The 27,220-nt window shown below is 31.8% G+C and overlaps 1 protein-coding gene and 1 long non-coding RNA gene across 5 annotated transcripts in view; both read right to left on the bottom strand.

Moving 5' to 3' along the window:
* The window catches only part of LOC127701873 (protein MON2 homolog), a 226,139-nt gene that overhangs the window by 196,576 nt on the left and 2,343 nt on the right, over window positions 1–27,220 (bottom strand). For all 4 annotated transcript variants that reach the window (XR_007982240.1, XR_007982241.1, XR_007982238.1 and 1 more), the window contains exons 2-11: window positions 18,381–18,444; window positions 17,697–17,824; window positions 16,940–17,071; window positions 15,881–16,013; window positions 15,050–15,150; window positions 13,929–14,054; window positions 11,794–11,988; window positions 10,431–10,555; window positions 9,367–9,494; window positions 8,567–8,720 (exon numbers count right to left, since the gene is read on the bottom strand). Coding sequence is in view for 1 of the 4 variants with exons in the window: in XM_052205857.1 (XP_052061817.1) it covers window positions 8,567–8,720; window positions 9,367–9,494; window positions 10,431–10,555; window positions 11,794–11,988; window positions 13,929–14,054; window positions 15,050–15,150; window positions 15,881–16,013; window positions 16,940–17,071; window positions 17,697–17,824; window positions 18,381–18,444 (1,286 nt within the window). In the remaining 3 variants the exon portion in view is untranslated. The remainder of the gene's footprint in view (window positions 1–8,566; window positions 8,721–9,366; window positions 9,495–10,430; window positions 10,556–11,793; window positions 11,989–13,928; window positions 14,055–15,049; window positions 15,151–15,880; window positions 16,014–16,939; window positions 17,072–17,696; window positions 17,825–18,380; window positions 18,445–27,220) is intronic.
* Window positions 25,003–26,043, bottom strand: LOC127703342 (uncharacterized). The gene is made up of 2 exons (XR_007982946.1): window positions 25,865–26,043; window positions 25,003–25,142 (listed from the first exon to the last, which is right to left on the bottom strand). It is a non-coding gene; the product is annotated as an uncharacterized LOC127703342 (long non-coding RNA).

Here is a 27,220-nt window from a genome sequence, read left to right as displayed (position 1 = left end):
ATTTGTTTAGGGGCCAGCTGAAGGACGCCTCCGGGTGCGGGAATTTCTCGCTGCATTGAAGACCTGTTGGTGGCCATCTGCTGTTGTCTGTTCTGTGGTCGGGTTGTTGTCTCTTTGACACATTCCCCATTTCCATTCTCAATTTTAATATACAACTTCATATAACTAAATATATCCTGTACAACTGGTGGGTCAACTCTGGCTAACAACTCTAATCTAAACTAATATTCAACTCCATATAACTAAATATATACTGCACAGCTGGTGGGTCAACTCTGTTTTACAACTCTAATCTCAAATAATATATATACAATTTCATATAACTAAATATATCCTTTACAACTGGTGGGTCAACTCTGTTTAACAACTCTAATCTAAACTAATATACAACTCCATATAACTAAATATATCCTGTACAGCTGGTGGGTCAACTCTGTCTAACAATTCTAATCTAAAATAATATACCACTTCATATAACTAAATATATCCTATACAGCTGGTGGGTCAACTCTGTCTAACAACTCCTTATCTAAAATAATATACCACTTCATATAACTAAATATATCCTGTACAGCTGGTGGTCAACTCTGACTAACAACTCTAATCTAAACTAATATACAACTCCATATAACTAAATATATCCTGTACAGCTGGTGGGTCAACTCTGTCTAACAACTCTAATCTAAACTAATATACAACTCCATATAACTAAATATATCCTGTACAGCTGGTGGGTCAACTCTGCCTAACAACTCCTTATCTAAACTAATATACAACTCCATATAACTAAATATATCCTGTACAGCTGGTGGGTCAACTCTGTCTAATAACTCTAATCTAAAATAATATACAACTCAATATAACTAAATATATCCTGTACAGCTGGTGAGTCAACTCTGTCTAACAACTCTAATCTAAACTAATATACAACTCCATATAACTAAATATATCCTGTACAGCTGGTGGGTCAACTCTGTTTAACACCTCTAATCTAAAATAATATACAACTTCATATAACTAAATATATCCTGTACAGCTGGCAGGTCAACTCTGTCTAACAATTCTAATCTAAACTAATATACAACTTCATATAACTAAATATATCCTGTACAGCTGGTGGGTCAACTCTGACTAACAACTCTAATCTAAACTAATATACAACTCCATATAACTTAATATATCCTGTACAGCTGGTGGGTCAACTCTGTCTAACAAGTCTAATCTAAAATAATATACAAGTCCATATAACTAAATATATCCTGTACAGCTGGTGGGTCAACTCTGCCTAACAACTCTAATCTAAACTAATATACAACTTCATATAACTAAATATATCCTGTAAAGCTGGTGGGTCAACTCTGCCTAATAACTCTAATCTAAACTAATATACAACTCTCTGTCTAACAACTCTAATCTAAACTAATATACAACTTCATATAACTAAATATATCCTGTACAACTGGTGGGTCAACTCTGACTAACAACTCTAATCTAAACTAATATACAACTCAATATAACTAAATATATCCTGTACAGCTGGTGGGTCAACTCTGCCTAACAACTCTAATCTAAACTAATATACAACTGCATATAACTAAATATATCCTGTACAACTGGTGGGTCAACTCTGCCTAACAACTCTAATCTAAACTAAAATCAAATCCATATAACTAAATATATCCTGTACAGCTGGTGGGTCAACTCTGCCTAATAACTCTAATCTAAACTAATATACAACTCTCTGTCTAACAACTCTAATCTAAACTAATATACAACTTCATATAACTAAATATATCCTGTACAGCTGGTGGGTCAACTCTGACTAACAACTCTAATCTAAACTAATATACAACTCCATATAACTTAATATATCCTGTACAGCTGGTGGGTCAACTCTGTCTAACAAGTCTAATCGAAAATAATATACAAGTCCATATAACTAAATATATCCTGTACAGCTGGTGGGTCAACTCTGCCTAACAACTCTAATCTAAACTAAAATACAACTCAATATAACTAAATATATCCTGTACAGCTGGTGGGTCAACTCTGCCTAACAACTCTAATCTAAACTAATATACAACTGTATATAACTAAATATATCCTGTACAATTGGTGGGTCAACTCTGACTAACAACTCTAATCTAAACTAATATACAACTCCATATAACTAAATATATCCTGTACAGCTGGTGGGTCAACTCTGTCTAATAACTCTAATCTAAACTAATAACCAACTCCATATAACTATATATATCCTGTACAGCTGGTGGGTCAACTCTGTCTAACAACTCTAATCTAAAATAATATACAACTTCATATAACTAAATATATCCTGTACAGCTGGTGGGTCAACTCTGTCTAATAACTCTAATCTAAACTAAAATACAACTCCATATAACTAAATATATCCTGTACAGATTGTGGGTCAACTCTGTCTAACAACTCTAATCTAAACTAATATACAACTCCATATAACTAAATATATCCTGTACAACTGGTGGGTCAACTCTGCCTAACAACTCTAATCTAAACTAATATCAACTCCATATAACTAAATATATCCTGTACAGCTGGTGGGTCAACTCTGCCTAATAACTCTAATCTAAACTAATATACAACTCTCTGTCTAACAACTCTAATCTAAACTAATATACAACTTCATATAACTAAATATATCCTGTACAACTAGTGGGTCAACTCTGCCTAACAACTTTAATCTAAACTACTATACAACTCCATATAACTAAATATATCCTGTACAGCTGGTGGGTCAACTCTGCCTAACAACTCTAATCTAAACTACTATACAACTCCATATAACTAAATATATCCTGTACAGCTGGTGGGTCAACTCTGTCTAACAACTCTAATCTAAAATAATATACAAGTCCATATAACTAAATATACCCTGTACAGCTGGTGGGTCAACTCTGCCTAACAACTCTAATCTAAAATAATATACAACTTCATATAACTAAATATTTACTGTACAACTAGTGGGTCAACTCTGCCTAACAACTCTAATCTAAACTAATATACAACTTCATATAACTAAATATATCCTGTAAAGCTGGTGGGTCAACTCTGCCTAATAACTCTAATCTAAACTAATATACAACTCTCTGTCTAACAACTCTAATCTAAACTAATATACAACTTCATATAACTAAATATATCCTGTACAACTGGTGGGTCAACTCTGACTAACAACTCTAATCTAAACTAATATACAACTCCATATAACTAAATATATCCTGTACAGCTGCAGGTCAACTCTGTCTAACAATTCTAATCTAAACTAATATACAACTAAATATAACTAAATATATCCTGTACAGCTGGTGGGTCAACTCTGACTAACAACTATAATCTAAACTAATATACAAGTCCATATAACTAAATATATCCTGTACAGCTGGTGGGTCAACTCTGCCTAACAACTCTAATCTAAACTAATATACAACTCAATATAACTAAATATATCCTGTACAGCTGGTGGGTCAACTCTGCCTAACAACTCTAATCTAAACTAATATACAACTGCATATAACTAAATATATCCTGTACAACTGGTGGGTCAACTCTGACTAACAACTCTAATCTAAACTAATATACAACTCCATATAACTAAATATATCCTGTACAGCTGGTGGGTCAACTCTGTCTAATAACTCTAATCTAAACTAATATACACCTCCATATAACTAAATATATCCTGTACAGCTGGTGGGTCAACTCTGTCTAACAACTCTAATCTAAAATAATATACAACTTCATATAACTAAATATATCCTGTACAGCTGGTGGGTCAACTCTGTCTAATAACTCTAATCTAAACTAATATACAACTCCATATAACTAAATATATCCTGTACAGCTGGTGGGTCAACTCTGCCTAATAACTTTAATCTAAACTAATATACAACTCTCTGTCTAACAACTCTTATCAAAACTAATATACAACTTCATATAACTAAATCGTCCTGAATATGCATGAAATATTTGCCACTGGACATTAAGCAACCAACAATCAATCAATCATATAACTAAATATATCCTGTACAGCTGGTGGTCAACTCTGTCTAACAACTCTAATCTAAACTAATATACAACTTCATATAACTAAATATATCCTGTACAGCTGGTGGTCAACTCTGTCTAACAACTCTAATCTAAACTAATATACAACTCCATATAACTAAATATATCCTGTACAGCTGGTGGGTCAACTCTGTCTAATAACTCTAATCTAAACTAAAATACAACTCCATATAACTAAATATATCCTGTACAGCTGGTGGGTCAACTCTGACTAACAACTCTTATCTAAACTAATATACAACTCCATATAACTAAATATATCCTGTACAACTGGTGGGTCAACTCTGCCTAACAACTCTAATCTAAACTAATATCAACTCCATATAACTAAATATATCCTGTACAGCTGGTGGGTCAACTCTGCCTAATAACTCTAATCTAAACTAATATACAACTCTCTGTCTAACAACTCTAATCTAAACTAATATACAACTTCATATAACTAAATATATCCTGTACAACTAGTGGGTCAACTCTGCCTAACAACTTTAATCTAAACTAATATACAACTCCATATAACTAAATATATCCTGTACAGCGGGTGGGTCAACTCTGCCTAACAACTCTAATCTAAACTACTATACAACTCCATATAACTAAATACATCCTGTACAGCTGGTGGGTCAACTCTGTGTAACAACTCTAATCTAAAATAATATACAAGTCCATATAACTAAATATACCCTGTACAGCTGGTGGGTCAACTCTGCCTAACAACTCTAATCTAAAATAATATACAACTTCATATAACTAAATATTTACTGTACAACTAGTGGGTCAACTCTGCCTAACAACTCTAATCTAAACTAATATACAACTCTCTGTCTAACAACTCTAATCTAAACTAATATACAACTCCATATAACTAAATATATCCTGTACAGCTGGTGGGTCAACTCTGACTAACAACTCTTATCTAAACTAATATACAACTCCATATAACTAAATATATCCTGTACAGCTGGTGGGTCAACTCTGCCTAATAACTCTAATCTAAACTAATATACAACTCTCTGTCTAACAACTCTAATCTAAACTAATATACAACTTCATATAACTAAATATATCCTGTAAAGCTGGTGGGTCAACTCTGCCTAATAACTCTAATCTAAACTAATATACAACTCTCTGTCTAACAACTCTAATCTAAACTAATATACAACTTCATATAACTAAATATATCCTGTACAACTGGTGGGTCAACTCTGACTAACAACTCTAATCTAAACTAATATACAACTTCATATAACTAAATATATCCTGTACAGCTGGTGGGTCAACTCTGTCTAATAACTCTAATCTAAAATAATATACAACTCCATATAACTAAATATATCCTGTACAGCTGGTGGGTCAACTCTGCCTAATAACTCTAATCTAAACTAATATACAACTCTCTGTCTAACAACTCTAATCTAAACTAATACACAACTTCATATAACTAAATATATCCTGTACAACTGGTGGGTCAACTCTGACTAACAACTCTAATCTAAACTAATATACAACTTCATATAACTAAATATATCCTGTACAGCTGGTGGGTCAACTCTGTCTAATAACTCTAATCTAAAATAATATACAACTCCATATAACTAAATATATCCTGTACAGCTGGTGGGTCAACTCTGCCTAATAACTCTAATCTATACTAATATACAACTCTCTGTCTAACAACTCTAATCTAAACTAATATACAACTTCATATAACTAAATATATCCTGTACAACTGGTGGGTCAACTCTGACTAACAACTCTAATCTAAACTAATATACAACTTCATATAACTAAATATATCCTGTACAGCTGGTGGTCAACTCTGTCTAACAACTCTAATCTAAACTAATATACAACTCCATTTAACTAAATATATCCTGTACAACTGGTGGGTCAACTCTGTCTAATAACTCTAATCTAAACTAATATACAACTCTCTGTCTAACAACTCTTATCTAAACTAATATACAACTCCATATAACTAAATATATCCTGTACAGCTGGTGGATCAACTCTGTCTAACAACTCTTATCTTAACTAATATACAACTTCATATAACTAAATATATCCTGTACAGCTGGTGGTCAACTCTGTCTAACAACTCTAATCTAAACTAATATACAACTCCATATAACTAAATATATCCTGTACAGCTGGTGGGTCAACTCTGCCTAATAACTCTAATCTAAACAAATATACAACTCTCTGTCTAACAACTCTAATCTAAACTAATACACAACTTCATATAACTAAATATATCCTGTACAACTGGTGGGTCAACTCTGACTAACAACTCTAATCTAAACTAATATACAACTTCATATAACTAAATATATCCTGTACAGCTGGTGGGTCAACTCTGTCTAATAACTCTAATCTAAAATAATATACAACTCCATATAACTAAATATATCCTGTACAGCTGGTGGGTCAACTCTGCCTAATAACTCTAATCTATACTAATATACAACTCTCTGTCTAACAACTCTAATCTAAACTAATATACAACTTCATATAACTAAATATATCCTGTACAACTGGTGGGTCAACTCTGACTAACAACTCTAATCTAAACTAATATACAACTTCATATAACTAAATATATCCTGTACAGCTGGTGGTCAACTCTGTCTAACAACTCTAATCTAAACTAATATACAACTCCATATAACTAAATATATCCTGTACAACTGGTGGGTCAACTCTGTCTAATAACTCTAATCTAAACTAATATACAACTCTCTGTCTAACAACTCTCATCTAAACTAATATACAACTCCATATAACTAAATATATCCTGTACAGCTGGTGGGTCAACTCTGACTAACAACTCTTATCTAAACTAATATACAACTCCATATAACTAAATATATCCTGTACAGCTGGTGGGTCAACTCTGACTAACAACTCTAATCTAAACTAATATACAACTCCATATAACTAAATATATCCTGTACAGCTGGTGGGTCAACTCTGCCTAATAACTCTAATCTAAACTAATATACAACTCTCTGTCTAACAACTCTAATCTAAACTAATATACAACTTCATATAACTAAATATATCCGGTACAACTGGTGGGTCAACTCTGTCTAACAACTCTAATCTATAATAATATACAACTCCATATAACTAAATATATCCTGTACAACTGGTGGGTCAACTCTGCCTAACAACTCTAATCTAAACTAATATACAACTCCATATAACTAAATATATCCTGTACAGTTGGTGGGTCAACTCTGTCTAACAACTCTAATCTAAACTAATATACAACTTCATAAACTAAATATATCCTGTACAACTGGTGGGTCAACTCTGCCTAACAACTGTAATCTAAACTAATATACAACTCCATATAACTAAATATATCCTGTACAGCTGGTGGGTCAACTCTGCCTAATAACTCTAATCTAAACTAATATACAACTCTCTGTCTAACAACTCTAATCAAAACTAATATACAAGTTCATATAACTAAATATATCCTGTACAACTGGTGGGTCAACTCTGACTAAGAACTCTAATCTAAACTAATATACAACTTCATATAACTAAATATATCCTGTACAGCTGGTGGGTCAACTCTGTCTAATAACTCTAATCTAAACTAATATACAACTTCATATAACTAAATATATCCTGTACAGCTGGTGGGTCAACTCTGCCTAATAACTCTAATCTAAAATAGTATACAACTTCATATAACTAAATATATCCTGTACAGCTGGTGGGTCAACTCTGTCTAATAACTCTAATCTAAACTAATATACAACTTCATTAAATTAAATATATCTGTGAAAAGAAATATAACTCTACTACATAACTCGAATATCTGTTATTGACTTCGGATAAAACTTTCCTACAATAAGGTTATAGGGCATGTATTAAGTGCATCACCATTTATAATGTTTAGTACTGTTTAAATAATTAAATATCCTATATCAGTCTCATGTTATGCTGATTTTTGCATCAAACTTTGCACTGTCTAAAGGGAAAGACAACATACTATTCACGGGTGATTGGTAGTGCTTTTCCAACCTTGATTCGATCAGATATACCAATTTCTCTTCAAATGTTCAATTTCTCAGGACAAACCTTGAATTATAGGATTGTCAAGAATACCAAAAACAAGGCTGCTGCATTTTTTTTTATAATGACATGCTGTCCATTACTGTTCATGAAATTCCATATATCAAAATCAAATTTATCGCTGAAGTAGCCGTTATACTCCTGGTTCCAGCTTGTTATGGTTGATAAGTGATCATTTAATATCTGTTTTATTTAAGAATTATTATTACTGAATCAGAAATATATGGTAACTCCCTGGTATAAGCAAAACATTTTTAAACTTTCCTTTTAAATTTTTTAATGAAGAAGGCACTATTAAACATCTTGTTTCAATGCTGAAACTTGATCAGCTTGAGGTGTAAACATTATGTAGTAATATCAAAATAAAACTTACAACATAGATTTAGTTTGACCCTGAGGCACAGTTACTGCTAGAGGAATCCACACTCCTCTGTACATAAAAGCTGCTTGTGGAGTAACACCCCCTCCTACAGGCATTCCTCCTACCAAGGCTGGTGGTGTTCCTTGTATATCAGGAGCTTTGTTTCCTAAAAAATTAAGAATCCTAGAATTAAAAGCATTTTTTCACAAGAAACTTTATCTCGTTGGTATAACTTAATCTAGTTTGCCAATCATGTATATTTTTCAAAATTATAATAAATTAACAATTCTCTTAAAAAGAAGGTGAATATTGATTACCTGAATGTGGTTCTCTTTAATTCACTAAATACAGATTTTTGTGTTTGCTGTAATTTGATAATGACGACAGACATTTTTATGTTGCTGATTGTTGTCATAACATTCTGAAATGTTGTCTATCACATGAAGACAAATTAAAATCAACATTATTATGATAAACTATTTTATATTACGACCATATATCATATGGAGACTACCAGGGGACAATATTGGTTTTTACTTTTGAAATGTATTGCTCTTATTACTCAAATTCAATTTTTCAAGATGAAATTTTTCTTACCACTCTTATCTTATCTTCCATAATGATATTGATCCTACCTCTGATTAATGCATTCACAATGATATTGTTCTTACAACTGGTTCAATTTTCAAATACCACTCTTCTTTAGTTTTTCTATGATATTGATATTGAAATTGTTCTCACCATTTAACTTTTTGCAATGCTATTGTTCTTGTCTCTTGCAAATTTAACTTTCCACAACATGTTGTACTTACCACTCTGAGAACCCTGACCAGTAGATGTTGTCATAAACTGTGACTGTATATATGATCCTAAACCATTTACCATGTCACGAAATATTTTTGTGGAATGTTGTTTCATATCATAACTCTGACAAAAACATCTTGAAAATGAAACAAAAACAAAATTTTAAAATGGTAACAACTACATCTAAAAGCATAAGCAAAGGCTACAATAAACAACTGTTATTAAAAAGTACTTCATTAAGTTTAACCATACACTGATATATTTATGCTAATTTTAATCATACTTCAAATTATTAGACCAGATTCCTCAAGTCATTGCAAACAGGGTGACCAAACTTTCATATTCAATTGAGGTAGCTTTTTCATAATTAAAAATAAATACAAAGCAATTAACTCTTTTTATAAACAATCGTAAAATTTCTGCAAATTTCAAATTTGTTCTCTCTTGACCTTTAAGGTGTGGACAGAGAATGTCATTCTTTTAACATCTATGACAATTTCCATGGTTCCTTTATAGCATCACATGTTAAAATGTGTACACATTTACCATTGATATGCATATTTTTGCCCATATAAAATGACCTAAGGTAAACATTTCATATCAGCCAAACCCCCTTATATGACTATATTAGGACAATCTTGTGTAATGTCACAGAATATTAATTGGCTATTTGACAGTCACAAATGCAGTCAAATTTAAATTAAAATTAACTCAAAAATGGAGCACAACAGAGACAAGCTTTCTGAAAAAATTGAAGTTATCCCATACAATATTTTGATTTAGAAAAAAAAAACATAATTTATACAAGAAAATTACAAAAATTAGTACTGCAATGGACAATACCATTTACAAATCATGATTTTCTTGTGCAAAAAAATGTGTTTGTTGTGAGGTCATTTTCTGTTGGTTATGGTTGATTGAATATTTTAACATGGAATATACAAAAAATCAAAAACATGATATCATTCTAGAATTTTTTTTTAATCTATATTAACATTTAAAAATTCTACAAATATAAGAAAGTTTTTAGCATTAATTCTACACTATCTTGTTATCCATATTTAAACCATACCTTATCAACTCTGGTTGTATACTAAGTTTGTGTAAGACTTCAAGAGCTAAACATCTCTGCCAACTAGGTTTTTCAGGGTCTAAAAATTTCACTAACAGTGATAAGAATATTTCACATTCTGTTGTCTGAAATGACAAAAAAAAAAATATTTATTTATACTTAATATACAGCAAAGTCATACTTTGTTTGCTTGAATTAGTTTCAGACAGATAGTTATACACTAATGTGGGATACTTCATTCTCACTACAGTGTGAAGATCCAAATTAAACACACAGACTTTTTTTATCTTTATATTCAAATTGAGATTTCAATATATCTTTAATTTGATTTTGATTTTTGGTGTTTTAACGCCACTTTTAAGCACCGCTTTTGGGCTATTTCGTGGCTGCCAGTTTTTATTGGTGGAGGAAGCCGGAGTGCCCGGAGAAAACCACCGACCTTCGATAGGAAAACTGACAATCCTAGTCAATTAAGATTGGAGTCGAGTGCACCCGCACAAGCAGGGTTCGAACTCACAACCTCAGTGTTGACTGGCTAGTGGTTACAGTAATAACTACTTAGACCACTCGACCACTGAGGCCCCCCAATATATCTTTAACAACACATAACTAAGTATTGAATTATTTAACAAGAAGACAATCTTACAGAGCCAAACTATCTGAAATGTATATAATTGTAACTTGTTATGTATAGATATTCAATATTAAAGTGTTCTAAAATTTCAAAATACATGTAGTCACTTCAGTTACAATATGTCCAGGCAACAACAATCAATCAAGCACAATAATCCTTGTTTTCATAGGAAAACAGTTGAGTGGCACTATTCTGCAACTGCGATTCTAGTGTTCTCATAGTGCTTGAACATGAAAAAATGAACGAAAAATGAGATATTTACACAGTTAAATTTATTTTAGTGATAATGTTGCCTGCAGATTCAATTTCAAGATTTTGCCGCAAGTAAGTAGATGTGAAGAGGATATTAAGAATTAAACACTATAAGGAAGGCAAGACAGAAAAAAGTTTTACAATATCTTAAAAGGCTTGTCCCAGTCACAGATGACTTGAAATCTTATCAGAGAATATCTATTATTGTCAATTGTTTTAATTCTTTGCATTATTTTATCCTTTTTTCGCATTCATAGCTTGTGAAAACCCATGCATATTTATCTGTCCAAGGGTAATAACTAATAAATGTTTATTGGTCACATTGGGGACAATAAAAAGGTAAGAAAAGGGCATTTTTTAGTATTATGTTAAGTACCTATGTAGTATGGACAGATTTTCATACAGATACACTGAGTTGTCATTTAAAACAGATATAAGTAATGATGGTGAACAAAAAAAGAAAAATTGTGTACAAACCAATAATGAGTAGTATTTCTTTATCAATGATGAGACAATTCTGAGTAACCTCATCACTATTGGGTAAAATGGCTTCTCAACTGGTGCTGGCGAAGGAGGGGGAGGCAACCCCTGTCTGTATTTCAGACTTGGTGAGAACAGTTTAATAACCAGTGGACATACTCTTTCTTTCAGCAAAAAACTAAATTCTGAATGCTGAAAAATAATATATAAAATATAGTAAAAAATACAATACAGACAGTGTTCATGTTGTAGGTTAGTGCTACAGTGTATAAATAATTATAAAGCTATTTGACCTCCATTCTCCGTGCCTTGATGTACTCAACTGAAAGTCAAAAATTAATATAAATGTGTCATAGATGGATACCCCATATCCTTTGTTATTCCATTATAGGCTGAATTTACCTCTAAAATTAGCATATCTGTGATAAATTTCACAAAAAATCTTAAGAGAAAAATTACTCTTAAGTCATGAAGCATTTCAGTATAACTTACGTAAGATTTTTTGTGAAAAAAGCCCCAGTATATTTTCTGACACCAAAAACATATCTTCTTTAATATGTGGTCTCATTTCATAGCCAGAATTTATTGTTCCGATTCAGCTCTATAAATTTATGAAAAATTTCAAAGATCCTTTGTATTCTATGGAAATAGTGTATAGCCTAGAATTCCTGATAATCTAATACCACTAGATCCTTTTCAGAAACATTGATTGATAGGCAAAATAATCAATCCATATCAGACACTTCATACAGAATAGTTACATACTTTTCTTCCAAATCCCAAATGCTCAAGAGGTAACCGTATTGCGGGTTATTTTCGCGATTTAGGGGCAACAAAGTATACGAAAAATTTTTGGTGGTTTTTATTTTGGTGGATTCTTAAATGCCAATTAAATATTTTGGCGGATACTGAAATTGTTGCAGTTAAAAAGTTGTAAAACTTGACAAACAAGTGTCTATTGTTATGGTAAAATGATTTGTTTTTACCTGAATGACGTCTTATTTATTTATCATATTCTGATACAGTTAATAATAGAATACCAGTGATTTAGATATTTGTTACAGCTATTCAAACGTCTTGTAAATTAGATGTACTTACTAACTAGGTTACAAAATTATCATGAGTGTTTACAACTCTTATATAGTTTGACACTAATTAATAAGGGTAATTACCCGATAAGAGTACCTTACACTCTTATTTTAATTGACACTTATTAATAAGGGTATACACACCTGACAGTCATTTTATAAAATACATGTATGTACAATGAAAGGAGTAGGTCCGGTAATGGCCGATTTTGGCCTCAAAATTCAGGTTCATCTGATGAAAGATTTATGACACTTTTTAAACGCTTAAGTGTCTACTTCAGTCGATTCAATTAGTTTATGTGAAAGATTTGAACTGATTTAGTCATTAAAGACGCTCAAATTCAAGCTTAAATATGAAAAATCTATCAATATGCCATGATATGTCACTTTTCAGACGGTTTTTGTCAAAAACGAAAGTGGCCGCATCCGTGTTCAATCTCAACCTTTATATATGTTATGTTTTAGCATCAAATACAACTTACATTTAAATATTAAGAATGAACACAAATGCGGCCACTTCCATTTCAGACGGAAACCGTCTAAAAATTAACCAAAATGCTAAAATTTCGAAGATTTCAGTAATTTAGCATGATCAATGATGCTAGAACCCGATACATGTGCATTGTATTGTCAAAAACAGCCCATATTTATGTAACAGAAGTATTCTTCTTTCCAATAAATAGCTAAAAATTTACATTATAACAACTTTGTAAAACTGCTATATTTTGGGGCCAAAAAGGGGTCTTACTGGGCCTACTCCTTTGGCATTTATGTTGTTAAAACCAACATCTACCGTTATTGACTTGTCGTCCAGAAAAAATAGATCGTTCACAAAACGCTTTAGCTATTACAAAGTACCCAGCATATGCATAAATTTTTCGCAGAATTTATTTTCACGATTTTCATTTATCCGCCAAAATAAGGGAAAATAAACAACCCGCAAAAATAACCCGCTATAGGGTATGTTTTAAATACCTGAAAAGCAGTTCTACATATAAAATGTCTGATCAAACTATGAACTTCTAGACAAATGTTAATACTCACTGTGTGAAATATTTCAGGAAATGATGTGAGAACTGCTTCTAAGAGTTCTAGACCAAATGTTCTGGTCATTTCTGTCATCCCAACTAACCAAAAAGGCTGGTCTGCATTCACTAATTGACAGAGATCCTGTACAAAGAAAACAAAAAATCCATAAAACCAATTTTAAATATATTGCATCATTTCTTTTAAGTTCTGATACAGTATTTGGAACTATTAAAGGTAAAAATTCTCTTTCATCATAGTTAATGGCAATGTTTTGAGTGTGGAAACTCAGAAAATCATTGTACAAAAAATCATCACAACAATAAGGCTATAAGGAATGGGCCTAGGGTTTATATGCTTTACCTATCTAAAACAATAAGAAAGAATCACCAGATCATGGCTGTAAGGAATATGATGATGCTATACCTATTTGATGCATTAAGTATGAATCACCCCTCAAGCCTGTCAAGAATATGGTGATGTATCTTGTAAATACTCACCTGAAACAATAAGTAGGCTTCACAACCACAAGGCTGTAAGAAATGTGGTGATGTTTCTTGTAAATACTCACCTGAAACAATAAGTAGGCATCACCACCACAAGGCTGTAAGGAATGTGGTGATGTTTCTTGTAAATACTCACCTGAAACAATAAGTAGGCATCACCACCACAAGGCTGTAAGGAATGTGGTGATGTTTCTTGTAAATACTCACCTGAAACAATAAGCAGGCATCACCACCACAAGCCTGTCAAGAATGTGGTGATGTATCTTGTAAATACTCACCTGAAACAATGAGTAGGCTTCACCACCACAAGGCTGTAAGGAATGTGGTGATGTTTCTTGTAAATACTCACCTGAAACAATAAGCAGGCATCACCACCACAAGGCTGTAAGGAATGTGGTGATGTTTCTTGTAAATACTCACCTGAAACAATAAGTAGGCATCACCATCACAAGGCTGTAAGGAATGTGGTGATGTTTCTTGTAAATACTCACCTGAAACAGTAAGTATGCATCACCACCACAAGGCTGTAAAGAATGTGGTGATGTATTTTGTAAATACTCACCTGAAACAATAAGTAGGTATCACCACCACAAGGCTGTAAGGAATGTGGTGATGTTTCTTGTAAATACTCACCTGAAACAGTAAGTAGGCATCACCACCACAAGGCTGTAAAGAATGTGGTGGTGTTTTACTTCCAATCTTTAATTCTTCAAGTTTCATTTGTTCTAGTGGAGCTGCAAATATATCAGTGAATAAATTATTTTAGGTCTAGAATTTAATGCAAGCCTGTAATACTGAAATCTTTCACAATCAACAATTATTTATGTTGGAGAAGACGTTACAAAGTTGAATAAATTGCTTCGCCGGGCGCATCTAGATACAACCGTAGAGGTCCAACCCTGAACAGTTGGGGCAAAAATGGACACAATATTCGCGCTTCATACAGGTCTGAATTTGGATTGTAATTAAATATTTGACACATAATAGGTTTCTGACACAGAATAACTGTAGTCAAAGAACTTAGAATTGGTTATATGATTTGAATTTATATTCAATTTTTTGCTTTTGTGCAATACACTTTGCCTGTGCGAAATGACTCCCCCCCCCCCCCCCCCCCCCCCCCCCAAAAAAAAATAAATAAAAATTAACCCATTTTTTTTTGCTTTTGTGCAATACACTATGCTGTTGTGTATTGAACCCCCCCCCCCCCCCCCCAGAAAAAAAAAATCCCCTCCCCCCACCTTTTTTGGCAAAAAAAAAATATACCAACTTTATTGCTTTTATTTCTGAACAAAATTTTTACCTGGTTGACTGAACAAGGAAATATTTCTGCATCATTCATTTTCTATCTGATTGAACCATCCATGGAAGACCCTCTTGGGAAGGTAAGGTCACCCCCAAAATAGTCTTTGACTAGATATGTGCAGCACTACACTGTTTTTTAAACTCACAACTTTAACATACCTTGAGACTTGACCCTATCTTCTGATAACACTCTTTCAAACACGATACTGACTAACTGTTTGATGGTGGCAGCAGCTGTGTTGATTGTTGTGGAGTCTTTTGTGAAGTGGAGACGAAAACATAATACCAGTGCCTGTTAAAATAGCAAATAAAATTTCACCTGTTATCAACATATAAATTTTGATTGAAAACCATTACGGTAATTTAATTTATAAATCAACTTTTTGCGTTGCAACCAATGTTTCAAAATTTCTGACATTTGTGTGTAATTTACGTAACAATAATTATTACAAACTGATGACAAGACATGGAAACTTGTAAAAAAAATATTTAGTGTATGCATCAAGACTTTATTTATATTTTTGGGGTTAAAATTTATGTTGTTCAAGCAACCTTTCTTGGTTTTATACACTTTTTTTTTTATCATTATTTATATCTTTAAATTTACAGCAAAATATACACAAATATAATATAAAATATATACTATATAAATCTATTAATATTATCTAATCAATACATCTTTCTTAGGAAGCTTTTTTTTCTAAATATACATATATAAGATAGAGAAAAGGACAGTCTGAACACCAGAGAGAGAGAGAGAGAAAAGTGTGGTGAGTTTACAATACAAATTCATCTGGACATTGAATTATAATTCAGTATAGTAAATCCTGCATTTTCATTTACAGTAGTAGAAATATATACTTTAACTAAGTAATTTATCAAAAATATTCAATTATCTGTGAAACTGATATTCACTTTGACAGGACATGGAAACTTGTTAACAAAAAATTTAGTGTATGCATCAACTTCATATTTTTTTTGGTTAACATTTGTGTTGTTCAAGCTACCTTTCTTGGTTTTTTACACTTTTGAATTGTCACTGTTAACATTACCCATTATCCATCTTTACAACCAAATAATGCTAATTAATCTATTTTTTCTCAGTATAGCAAGTATACAATAGACTTTAAACAATGGAACATCCCAATGAAACTTATGTTCTGTAAAAACATTTCAGCAAACACAAGCAAGTTTTTATTTGACTTTTCTATACAATACCTTGGCCAATGATTCGTGCTGAACAACAGAATTAGTTGTAATTAATATAATAGCTGTCTGTAAAACTTTGAGCTCTTCTTGTCCTGATTCCATTAGGTGCCATAACATACTAATAACACTATCGGCAGCAGTCTGAAATATAACAAGCATTTTACAATAATTGTTAATATCTACGGGGGTATTTCATTTTTTATGTCAATACAAATTTTCTATGAACTATTATTACTTTTATGAATAGTTAAGAAACAAATACTGTCATTAGAAAACTTCTTTTTTTAATCATTTTTTTTCCAGTTTTATGTCATGGTTCTATGAAATTAATGAAAAATAGGCATAAATTATTTACTTTTCATTCACCTGACAGACACACATTTTAAATCACTATCACAAAGTTGTGGGCTGTTTCAGTACTGTTAAACCATTAACATTCCCTGAAGTACTTTTTAGATAAATATATAATTTGACTATCTTCTAATCTTGATGTTCAAAACTATCATGAAAAAAGTAGTGGTTTCAAGTATCCTTTATCTCTAACCTGACACTTTTTTTTCTCCCAGATATTAGTGGTTGAATGACACTTGAAGTGGGTAAATGTCACAAAAGAGCACATGGATAGGCATTTCAAATTAAAAAAAATTATAAATTCAGTAAAAATCCTTTCATAGCTTGTTCATCTGAATTTGGGCAATTCATATTTTTCTTAAATCATTTATAGGTGAGGTTTTCCAAAACATATGTAAAGTGTCTAATAACTTACCATTGACACTGCTTCATGTGAGATTAACCTCTGAACACCTCCTAAACAAATCTGCATAATTTTTGGATTTTTAGTATCGCATCCCATTACAAAGGGTTGAACAATTTCTGCACTAGCTGGTATTAAACCTGTTAAATAAAAAGTATAATTAGTTGAAATGAAACATGGAAGCATAAATACACAGGTGTTTTAACTGCAGCAATTAAATGTTTCAACCAATAGTTCCATCAATCAAAACAAACATTAAAGTATGCTGTCAATATGTACAACAACCCCTACTGTGAAACACTTATTTGGATGTGGGAATGTATAAAAGTAGTCAAGTCCAATTGGGGAAGATAACTCTAAAATTCATAATTTTTAGAACACAAAACAACTGTGGTACAAGTGGAAGGTTTAAAAAGTAAATCCTAGTTCTACCTATTACTTACATTTGCAAAAATCCTGCTCAAAAGTCAGGTACATTGTACATGGCAGTCACTAATTGGTCCAAAGTTTATCTTTTAGAGAGATTTCTACCGAAGTAAGTCAGCATATATGGCCACTGATTATTTTTTAATGGAGCTTGGAAGTTAGTATATTTGTTATAATTCCCCTTTCTTATGAAAATCTATCCAAGAAATGTGCACATAGTAGCCCTTACCCTTTATGTCAATGAGAAATACCAGAATTCCTATTTCTTACCTGCTATGATTCCTTCATTTTTAGCAGTTATTGTCCTCAATTTTAACTGAATTTTTTCTGAAATCTGAAACAGAAAAAAACATACAATTCTTATCTCTTTTATTTGTATAACATTATATGTCTGAATAATCCACCATAGATAATAATCTTAAAATAAAGTGAACTGTGAGGTGCAGAAAGTAGTTAAGGGCTTGAAAAGTTGAATGAAATACTTGAAGTGTATGGTTTTATTTTTCAATATAAATCAGCTATTTGATAGCTTGAACTAAGTAACTTCAGATTCACTAACATGGTTCTCACCAATAAGAGTCCACAAATCCTTGACTTGTCTTAAACTGTATGGACTCATTATTTTCTAAACAGGTGAGTCTATATGCCTCAAGATTGTATCAGCTTAGTCAAGTTATCCTCATTTAACAGCAAAAATTTATTCAATTTTGTTCTTTATTTCCTTTTTCTTTTATTTAAATAATAAATTTGGGCATTGCTATTTATTTTATTTTGGACTTGCACTCTGTACTCACTTTAAAAAATCTAAAACTAGGTTTTTTATTTCTTTTTTATATTTGTGTGTTTACTACGAGAAAATAACCTCAGGTTTCAGATACATATAGTACATGTAACTAAGACAAGTCTAATGGCAAAATGAATGGTATGATTTAAAATGTGTAATAATGTTTTTGCATTAGAAGAGGCACATGTAAAAATAATTATTAACTGAAAAAAAAGCTTTCCTTCCTTTAAGTAACACTTGTTTTGATGCAGAAAAAATACGAGAAGCTGCAAATGTCATAACTTAGTATTTGTACTGCTGTACATCTTCAATCTATTCATTTTCATATCTTATTAAATATGTTTTTTGTACCAGCTTTGTTTAAAACTAAATCTTTCATTTTCTTTCAACTCCCAGTCATTTTCCTACCCTATGAAAAGGTAGCAAATTTATTTACACAATTCTGGAGTCCTTGTTCTGATGTGTACATGTGTGAACATCTAAAGTTGTACTTAAATTAGTCAAGATCACATGACTGATCAAAATAGCTAGGGAAATCATTTACAAAAATATTGAATAAGTTGGGGCTTAGGTTGTCTCCCTGTCTTACACCCAAGCTACATCTACATACTGTGGATTCATTTATTTTTGTGGGTACCAATTTTCATGGATTAAGGAAATGTTACATTTTTGTGGATATTTGATTTCATGGTTTTGCTAAAGTCTGCTTACAAACCTATAAACAATTTGTAATTTGTTGAATATTTAAATTTGTGATTCACCTGTTCCCACGAAATCAACGAAAATTGGTATCCAATGAATAACGATGAATCCACTGTAACTGTTCTTAATTTATCAACTTTAACACAGGTATATCAGCAGTCATACATGGTTTTGATTACACTGTAGTGTAAAACTTATTTTTTACCCTTAGAGGTATTCCCGTAACAGTGTGGACAACCGTAGTACTTTTGTTGTTAATAGTACTGAATCATTTACCTTAAACTTGTTTGTCATCAGCTATCGATAACAATGATTTTACGCTCACTCAGTCTGTCAGAGGCCCTCCATTGGGGATTTAAATAAACACTTGTTACACATTTCGATACATAAAATGAAACTCTTTTCACAAAACTTTAAAGGAATTTGTTTGAAATATTCTTTATATCAGCACACACAACAGTTTCATTTTAGAGAATAATAAATGTTCAGAGCTAATATCATTAAATAATCGAAAAATACTTTTACAGATTTGGATTTTCATTGTAAAAACTTTAAGTCGATGGGGTTAATTCACAAAATATCTTAAAGAGAAAAAATACTCCCACATTGTGATCATTTAAGAGTAAACTACCATTTATTCAATGAAAAGGATTTGTTTGTTAAAAGAGTTCCGGACGATGAAAAAAAATCATTTTTTTAACTGGATATTTTTCACATGGATTGTTTGAATCATTCAGTCATACAGAGAACTCATATGATTAGTTTGCTTTGGATATTCCAGTACTACACTACTCAATTGCCTCTATTTATGTATATATCTAATATCCATTGTTCGACCTGCTAGTCAAATGCGTTTTGTTAAAATATACTTTTTCACTTATTTTGGTCTTTTGGAAAATGTTGTTTGTGCTGTATTTAGACCCCTCTACCAAGAAATTTGTTTAGCATGCACACATATAAAAATTGCAGTTTTTATCCAACGCAATCATAGGTTTGAACGTTATTTTCAATTCAAACTTGTCTAATATCTATATGTATATCTAATTAATTAAAAGACTTTTCTGTTTGTATAATGCTTTTATGTAAAGGCGTTGAGAACCTTTGATGACCCCACAGTTTAAATGTCTATGATAAATACGACGTGATAAGTCGGCGTTACTGACGAACGTTCACCTAATTTAACCCAGTCAATGGGGAGACGAGTGCGCCAAAAAATGGTCTCGTCCACAGCTATGAAAACGATACTATAAGTTTAGGCTTATAAAAAAGATGTAAATGAAATACATGTACATGAGATACAGATTAAAAATCTTGTTTAAAATCAACAAAGCAAACATATAGTTTAGTACTATGTTTCACATTTTTTACTAGATTTTTAAAAACATGAACACTAGTTCTACAGCCTTTTTCCTATGAAGTTGCTGTGTAGAAGGAGAGAAACACCCATTTAACTAACTATAATCCTAAATTATTTTTCTTTTTAGACATCTATACATCTGGCCTAATGACTGTATCTGGACAATAATTAACCCTTGGAAAAAGACAAGAGAGTGAAAAGATTTTTTTTTTTTTTTGGACAAGGCACAGTAAACCTCATATCTGCAAGAAGAAAGTTAAGTTTGGATGAAAAATACAGAATAATGCAGCTAAATGTTCATGCTTTAGAGACATTTTGGCAACACAACCAGTAGTCACAGGTCATTTTGGCCACAGTACCAGTTCGACCATAGTCTTCTCAGCCATAGTCGATTCAGCCACATTATATCATAATGTTCTTAACATGCATTAAGTGTTCTCACAGAAGTGTGTTTTGAAAAGGAATATAATTGAACATAAATTTTAATTTTATCATAAAGTGTTCTGTGAAACACAAAGACACATGACTTTCTTACATTACACATCGTTAAGACAATAATAAAGTTTCCCTTTGACTTTGATGATTTACATATTTTTGATAAAAAAAAAGATAAAAAAATTACATTTGTTATTCATGGCTGCAAAGAAAGTAGTCTCAATGGAAAAAATTGAATCAATTATTAAATACTGTAAATTCAGATATTATTGTGAGGTTTTTGTTAATGCAAATAATGCAACTGGGTGAGCATTACAATAATAAGAACCAGCATTCTGCAGGCAATTGCAAAAATTAAACTTGCATTTTTGTCTATTTTTCAAATATCACAAAAATAAATACATGCAATAATTTCTGAATTTAAAGAAGTTGTTTCATAAAGAACATAACTAACTATGAGAAACATGAATAATGATGACTGCATCTAATTGGATCTTCACTGCAATTAACTCTTATCTACCCTATATTCTACATGGGCCTTTAACAGCTTCACTATACATTATGGATTTTGTTCTTCATTGAAGGCCATATAGTGACTAGTAATTTTTCACATCTTTTAACTTGTGTTTGTGGATAGTTATTCAAAACTTCAAAAGACTACTCAAACAGCTCATATGTTTTAAGAAACATATGAGCTGTTTGAGTAGTCTTTTGAAGTTTTGAATACTCAAACAGCTCATATGTTTTAAGAAAATATATCCACCCAAAGCAAGTGTGTATCTACTTGAAAAAGCTTGGGCCCTGGTTTTTCTTAACAGTAAATAAATTGTATGATTAAAATCTATTTTTCTACATTGTGTATTTGTTTCTTTGCGTCTTTCCCTCCCTTTATAACTAAAAGAAACCATGGCCATTTTCTGACTTTACAAAGCATGGCCGAACTGGCAGTATGGCGAAATGACTGTGGCTGAAACGCTGAGTATCGATGTACATGCAAGTTTGGGGGAAAAAAAAGCAGAATACAGTGGCTATTTAGATTTGTCAATGTAAAAGAAAAATCTGTTGTAAATTGAAAGCCGTGCAAAATTGTCTTTTTCATAGCTTTCTAGACGATTTGGCCAGACAACCAGTCCTTTTTGAAACAGTACCAGTTCGGCCATAGTCGTTTCTGAAACAGTACCAGTTCGGCAATAGTCGTTTCGACCACAGTCAATTCTGCCACACTTTTTCATTTTTTCTTTACGAATATATATGCATTAATTGTTTGGATAGAAGTTTGTTTTGAAAAGGAATATTACTAATTTGTCATAAAGTGTGTATCTATTCTGAAACAAGAGGATACAAGACACACATGATTTCGATATTAACAACATATTCATTTGACTTTGTTGTTTGATTAATATATTTTTTTGACAGAAATTAGAAAACAACCATTTGACATTAGTGGACAAAAAAAAAAATACCCATTCAAAAAATTGAATCAATTATCATGTAAATAATTGTTCCACAACAAACATATGCATGAGAAACATAGGCACAAACAACTTTATTAAATCTATAAACCATTAACCAGTGCGAGCTGACTATGTCTGTTTGGATATGACTTTTTTTTTCTTTTTTATTGAATCCTGAGACTACTATAACACAGAGATTGGTCACTATAGATTTATCGGATTATCTGAGTCTCCGGTAGTTAGCTACGTTATTTTAACGTAGTTTCGTATTCGACCGTAGCAGACGACATATATCACCTATCACTGAGAATACTATAACAGTATCGATTATTATTTTTTTTCTTTTAAAAATAATTTAAAAACAAAATTGAATTAATAAAAAAAAAAAAAAGAATATAGTTTTTATCTTTCAAATGCAGTTATCTCTGTGAATGTGATTAATCTTATCAATCTTACAGTTACATTGTTTTGCTACACGTCCGTTAATTGTATCTAATATACAAATATTTTACCTGTAAAGACAGGTAGTCTCAAAAGCATGGGAGATGAATTTTGTTACCCAGCTTGGTGCCCAAGGTACACGAGGCTCAGTTTATTGCAGTAAACTTTTATTCTATACTTGTAAGGTATTTCACTGCTGAGTGCCCAATATACATGTTTATTGTAGTAAACCTTGTCAAATATCGTCGGTGCACTTGTGGTAGGATTCAGGAGGGTGTGGATGGGGTTTTATAGAATGGAGAAATAGGGGCAAAAAAAGTATAGAATGGAGAAAAATGGACCGACAAATAAAGAATAGAAAATAATAAGTTATTAAGATTTTAAGAATAGAGAAAAATGGCATAGAAATTAACATTTCATTAAAGGTAAATGAGTAATTTCCTTACGTAACAGATCAGCAAAGAGGTTATAACTGCAATGGATACATAAAGCAAACATAAGCCCTACAAATTATATAATTATATGTTCCCAAAATATCGCCGGCATTTTCATTTTTCAATTCACAATGTCCAGTAACATTGATTTTTTATCTTGGGATGATAGTGATCTCAATCTTGATCTTTTACGTGGTGAATATACTGCATCAGATATTGAATCTGAGGATGACTATACGTCCCTGCAGCAAAGACTGCAAAAACTACAAAAACTCCAAAAGAAGCATCAACCGCAAGTACATGTAAATCAGAACGAAGAAGCTTCAAAATTACGTGACTGAATAATCAAATTATCTCTATGTTAACATAAATAGAACCACAATAGTGTAAATTACGATGACATTTTTTCAACACCAGAAATATGTGCCCTCTTTCAAAATCCCAGACAAGAAATTTTGTGCTTCAATACAGAGCCGTAAAGTTTTTGAAAATTTGAATATTGTCTATTGTTAAAGTGTCGTATGTTTTAGTTATATCGCTATGCTTTTTGTAACCCTAATAATTGAGCAACTCAGATGAAAAGAGTTGTGATTTGCTTTAGTTTTTTTAGCCACAGCAAATATAAATGTGCTTGTTCAATGTTTGGTGACAAACCATGTTAATTGTTGTCGGCATGATGCTTTGTAAATAGGTTCCCTATAACATTTTTTTGTTGAGTAACTGCTGACAGTTTACCATGTGAAAATTCTGAGAAGCCAAAAATAATGTGGAATGTATAAATACGTAGCAATGTCAGATCTAAACAAGAATGTTAAATATGATAGCATATTTAACATTGTCACATTCTTTATGTGCCCGTCTCAAGTCAGGAGCCTGTAATTCAGTGGTTGCTGTTGGTTCATGTCCGTCATATTTGAATTTTCGTAAATTGCTTTGTTATTGTAGACACTTCGTTTTCTCTAGTGAATTGTTATATATTTTCCATGTCGGGGACTTTTGAAGCTGACTGCACGGTATAGGTTTTCTCATTGTCGAAGGTAATTACGGTGCATTCCAATAACTTACATCCACTTCATTGAACTTCATTTGGACTAAAGGAGTTGTCTGATGATCATTAGCAAAAATATATAAATAAAGTTTGCTTCAAGTGGCTATTCCTTTAATATATAAAGATGTGTGGTTACTTGATTTTTTTCTTTCATTGAACTGTTATCCAAACTGAGCGTGTTAGTGAATTTCTGCATTCCTGTCTTAGTTTTAATGTATATAATAATAAAAATGTATATTCAAAGACTTAAATATTTATTTCTCCATGTAAGACAAGCATGACAAATTCAATGAAATTAAAAAAAATACTAAAAAAGTCATTTTCTCCTGTAGTACTTCTCCCTTCTTCTAATGCGTGATTTCTTTCTGGGGGTATTCCTACAATAAAGAATATATTATAAATAAAAAGAAATAATCTTTGTCAAGTTTATAGCATAGGCAATTCATTAATTTTTAAGACAGTAATCTGAGACTTGAGACTCAGCAGTAATTGACCAATCATGTCAATATGGATCAAAATAGTTAAACTGATAAAGGATGCAGACCAAAGGTGCATGTACTTTTTACATCATGTTTGGGTCAATTATTTAAAAAAAATACGTCTATTTAGGAACTCATGATGTACTGGTATTTCACATGGTGACACATTTTCATTGCATAATATTATTATACTAGCATGTATAGACTGCATATATATTATCAAGGGAACCAAATATAAATCTAAATTTCTTTCACTAATAGGATACAAATTCACCTATCAGACCTCATGTTGTGTGTGTGCAACTTTTCTCGTGTGTTTCTCAGTTCTGCAGCGGGAACTTACTGATACAGAAAAATTGAAATTTCATATAATTACAAATTTTACATAATTACATCGGTTAATTACTAAGGCTTGCACATACATTATCCGGAAAACAGATTGTTCATCTGAATGTAAGTTATGGGTGAGTTGCTCATTGACCCTGTCCCACGGACTGGTAATAACTCGAGGTTACCTTCCGGTTTGGTCGGTAAATTTAAGTCTATAACTGCACTTATTTTATTTAAAGTGCTTATAAACCAACATTTATGAACATGTCAAATCTTATATTCACACTTACCGGAACATAACACTCTTTATAAATCCACATTTGTTATTATTTTCTCTTTCGCTGTCAAAAATGGCGGTCGAATCCTTCTTGTCAATCATTGCGAGTCACGTGATCGAAGACTTACAATTAATTACTATTTGACTGGTCAGTACGGGAAGTGACCAATCTCTGTGTTATAGTAGTCTCAGATTGAATCATGCATTTTGGGTTCCATTAATGCTGCAAGGTTGGTACTTCAAAGGGCTACTCAAGCAGCTTGTATTGTTATAAGAATATATATTCACCAACAGCAAGTTTGTATCAGCTTGAGTCCTGCTGTTTTATAGTTATCTTGTTTGGTGTTTTTTGAACAACTACTTGACAAAAGCATAATTTATACTTTAGATATCAAAGAAATGATGATTAACAATTAACAAATTTGTCCATTTGTTTCTTAAAAGTCTGCTGTTAAAAACAATTATATTGTCATCCCTTTATAACAATAATAAAATGCTTCGCTGGGGCGCAGCTTGATACGACCGCAGAGGTCGAACCCTGAACAGTTGGGGCAAGTATGGACACAACATTCAAGCTTGATACAGCTCTGAATTTGGATTGTTATTAAATATTTGACACAGCATAGGTTTCTGACACAGAAAGAATGTGGTCTAAGAACTTGAATTTTTTTAATTTACCTATTATGGTCCAATGTCCAAAATCAAAATACATGGTTAGATTCAGCATATCAAAGAACCCCATATATTCAATTTTTGTTAAAATCAAACAAAGTTTAATTTTGGACCCCAACTTGGACAAACTTGAAAACTTGGTCCATAATCAAAAATCTAAACACATGTTTAGATTCAGCATATCAAAGAACCCCAAGAATTCAATTTTTGCTAAAATCAAACTAAGTTTAATTTTGGACCCTTTGGACCTTAATGTAGACCAATTTAAAAAACGGGACTTAAAAATCTAAATACACGGTTAGATTTGGAATATCAAAGAACCCCAATAATTCAATTTTTGATGAAATCAAACAAAGTTTAATTTTGGACCCTTTTGACCTCAATATGAACCAATTTGATAGCGGGGCCCACAAATAAAAAATCTAAATTCATGGTTAGATTCAGCATATCAAAGAACACCATATATTCAATTTTTGTTGAAATCAAACAAAGTTTAATTTTGGACCCCAATTTGGACCAACTTGAAAACTTGGCCCATAATCAAAAATCTAAATACATGTTTAGATTCAGCATATCAAAGAACCCCATATATTCAATTTTTGTTGAAATCAAACAAAGTTTAAATACTGGACCCTATCTTGGACCAACTTGAAAACTGGGCCCATAATCAAAAATCTAAACACATGTTTAGATTCAG

The sequence above is a fragment of the Mytilus californianus genome, unplaced genomic scaffold (assembly GCF_021869535.1).
Source record: "Mytilus californianus isolate M0D057914Y unplaced genomic scaffold, xbMytCali1.0.p SCAF_1, whole genome shotgun sequence".
Taxonomy (NCBI): domain Eukaryota; kingdom Metazoa; phylum Mollusca; class Bivalvia; order Mytilida; family Mytilidae; genus Mytilus; species Mytilus californianus.
The sequence above is the reverse complement of the archived record's forward strand: the minus strand, read 5'-3'. Positions and strand labels throughout refer to the sequence as shown.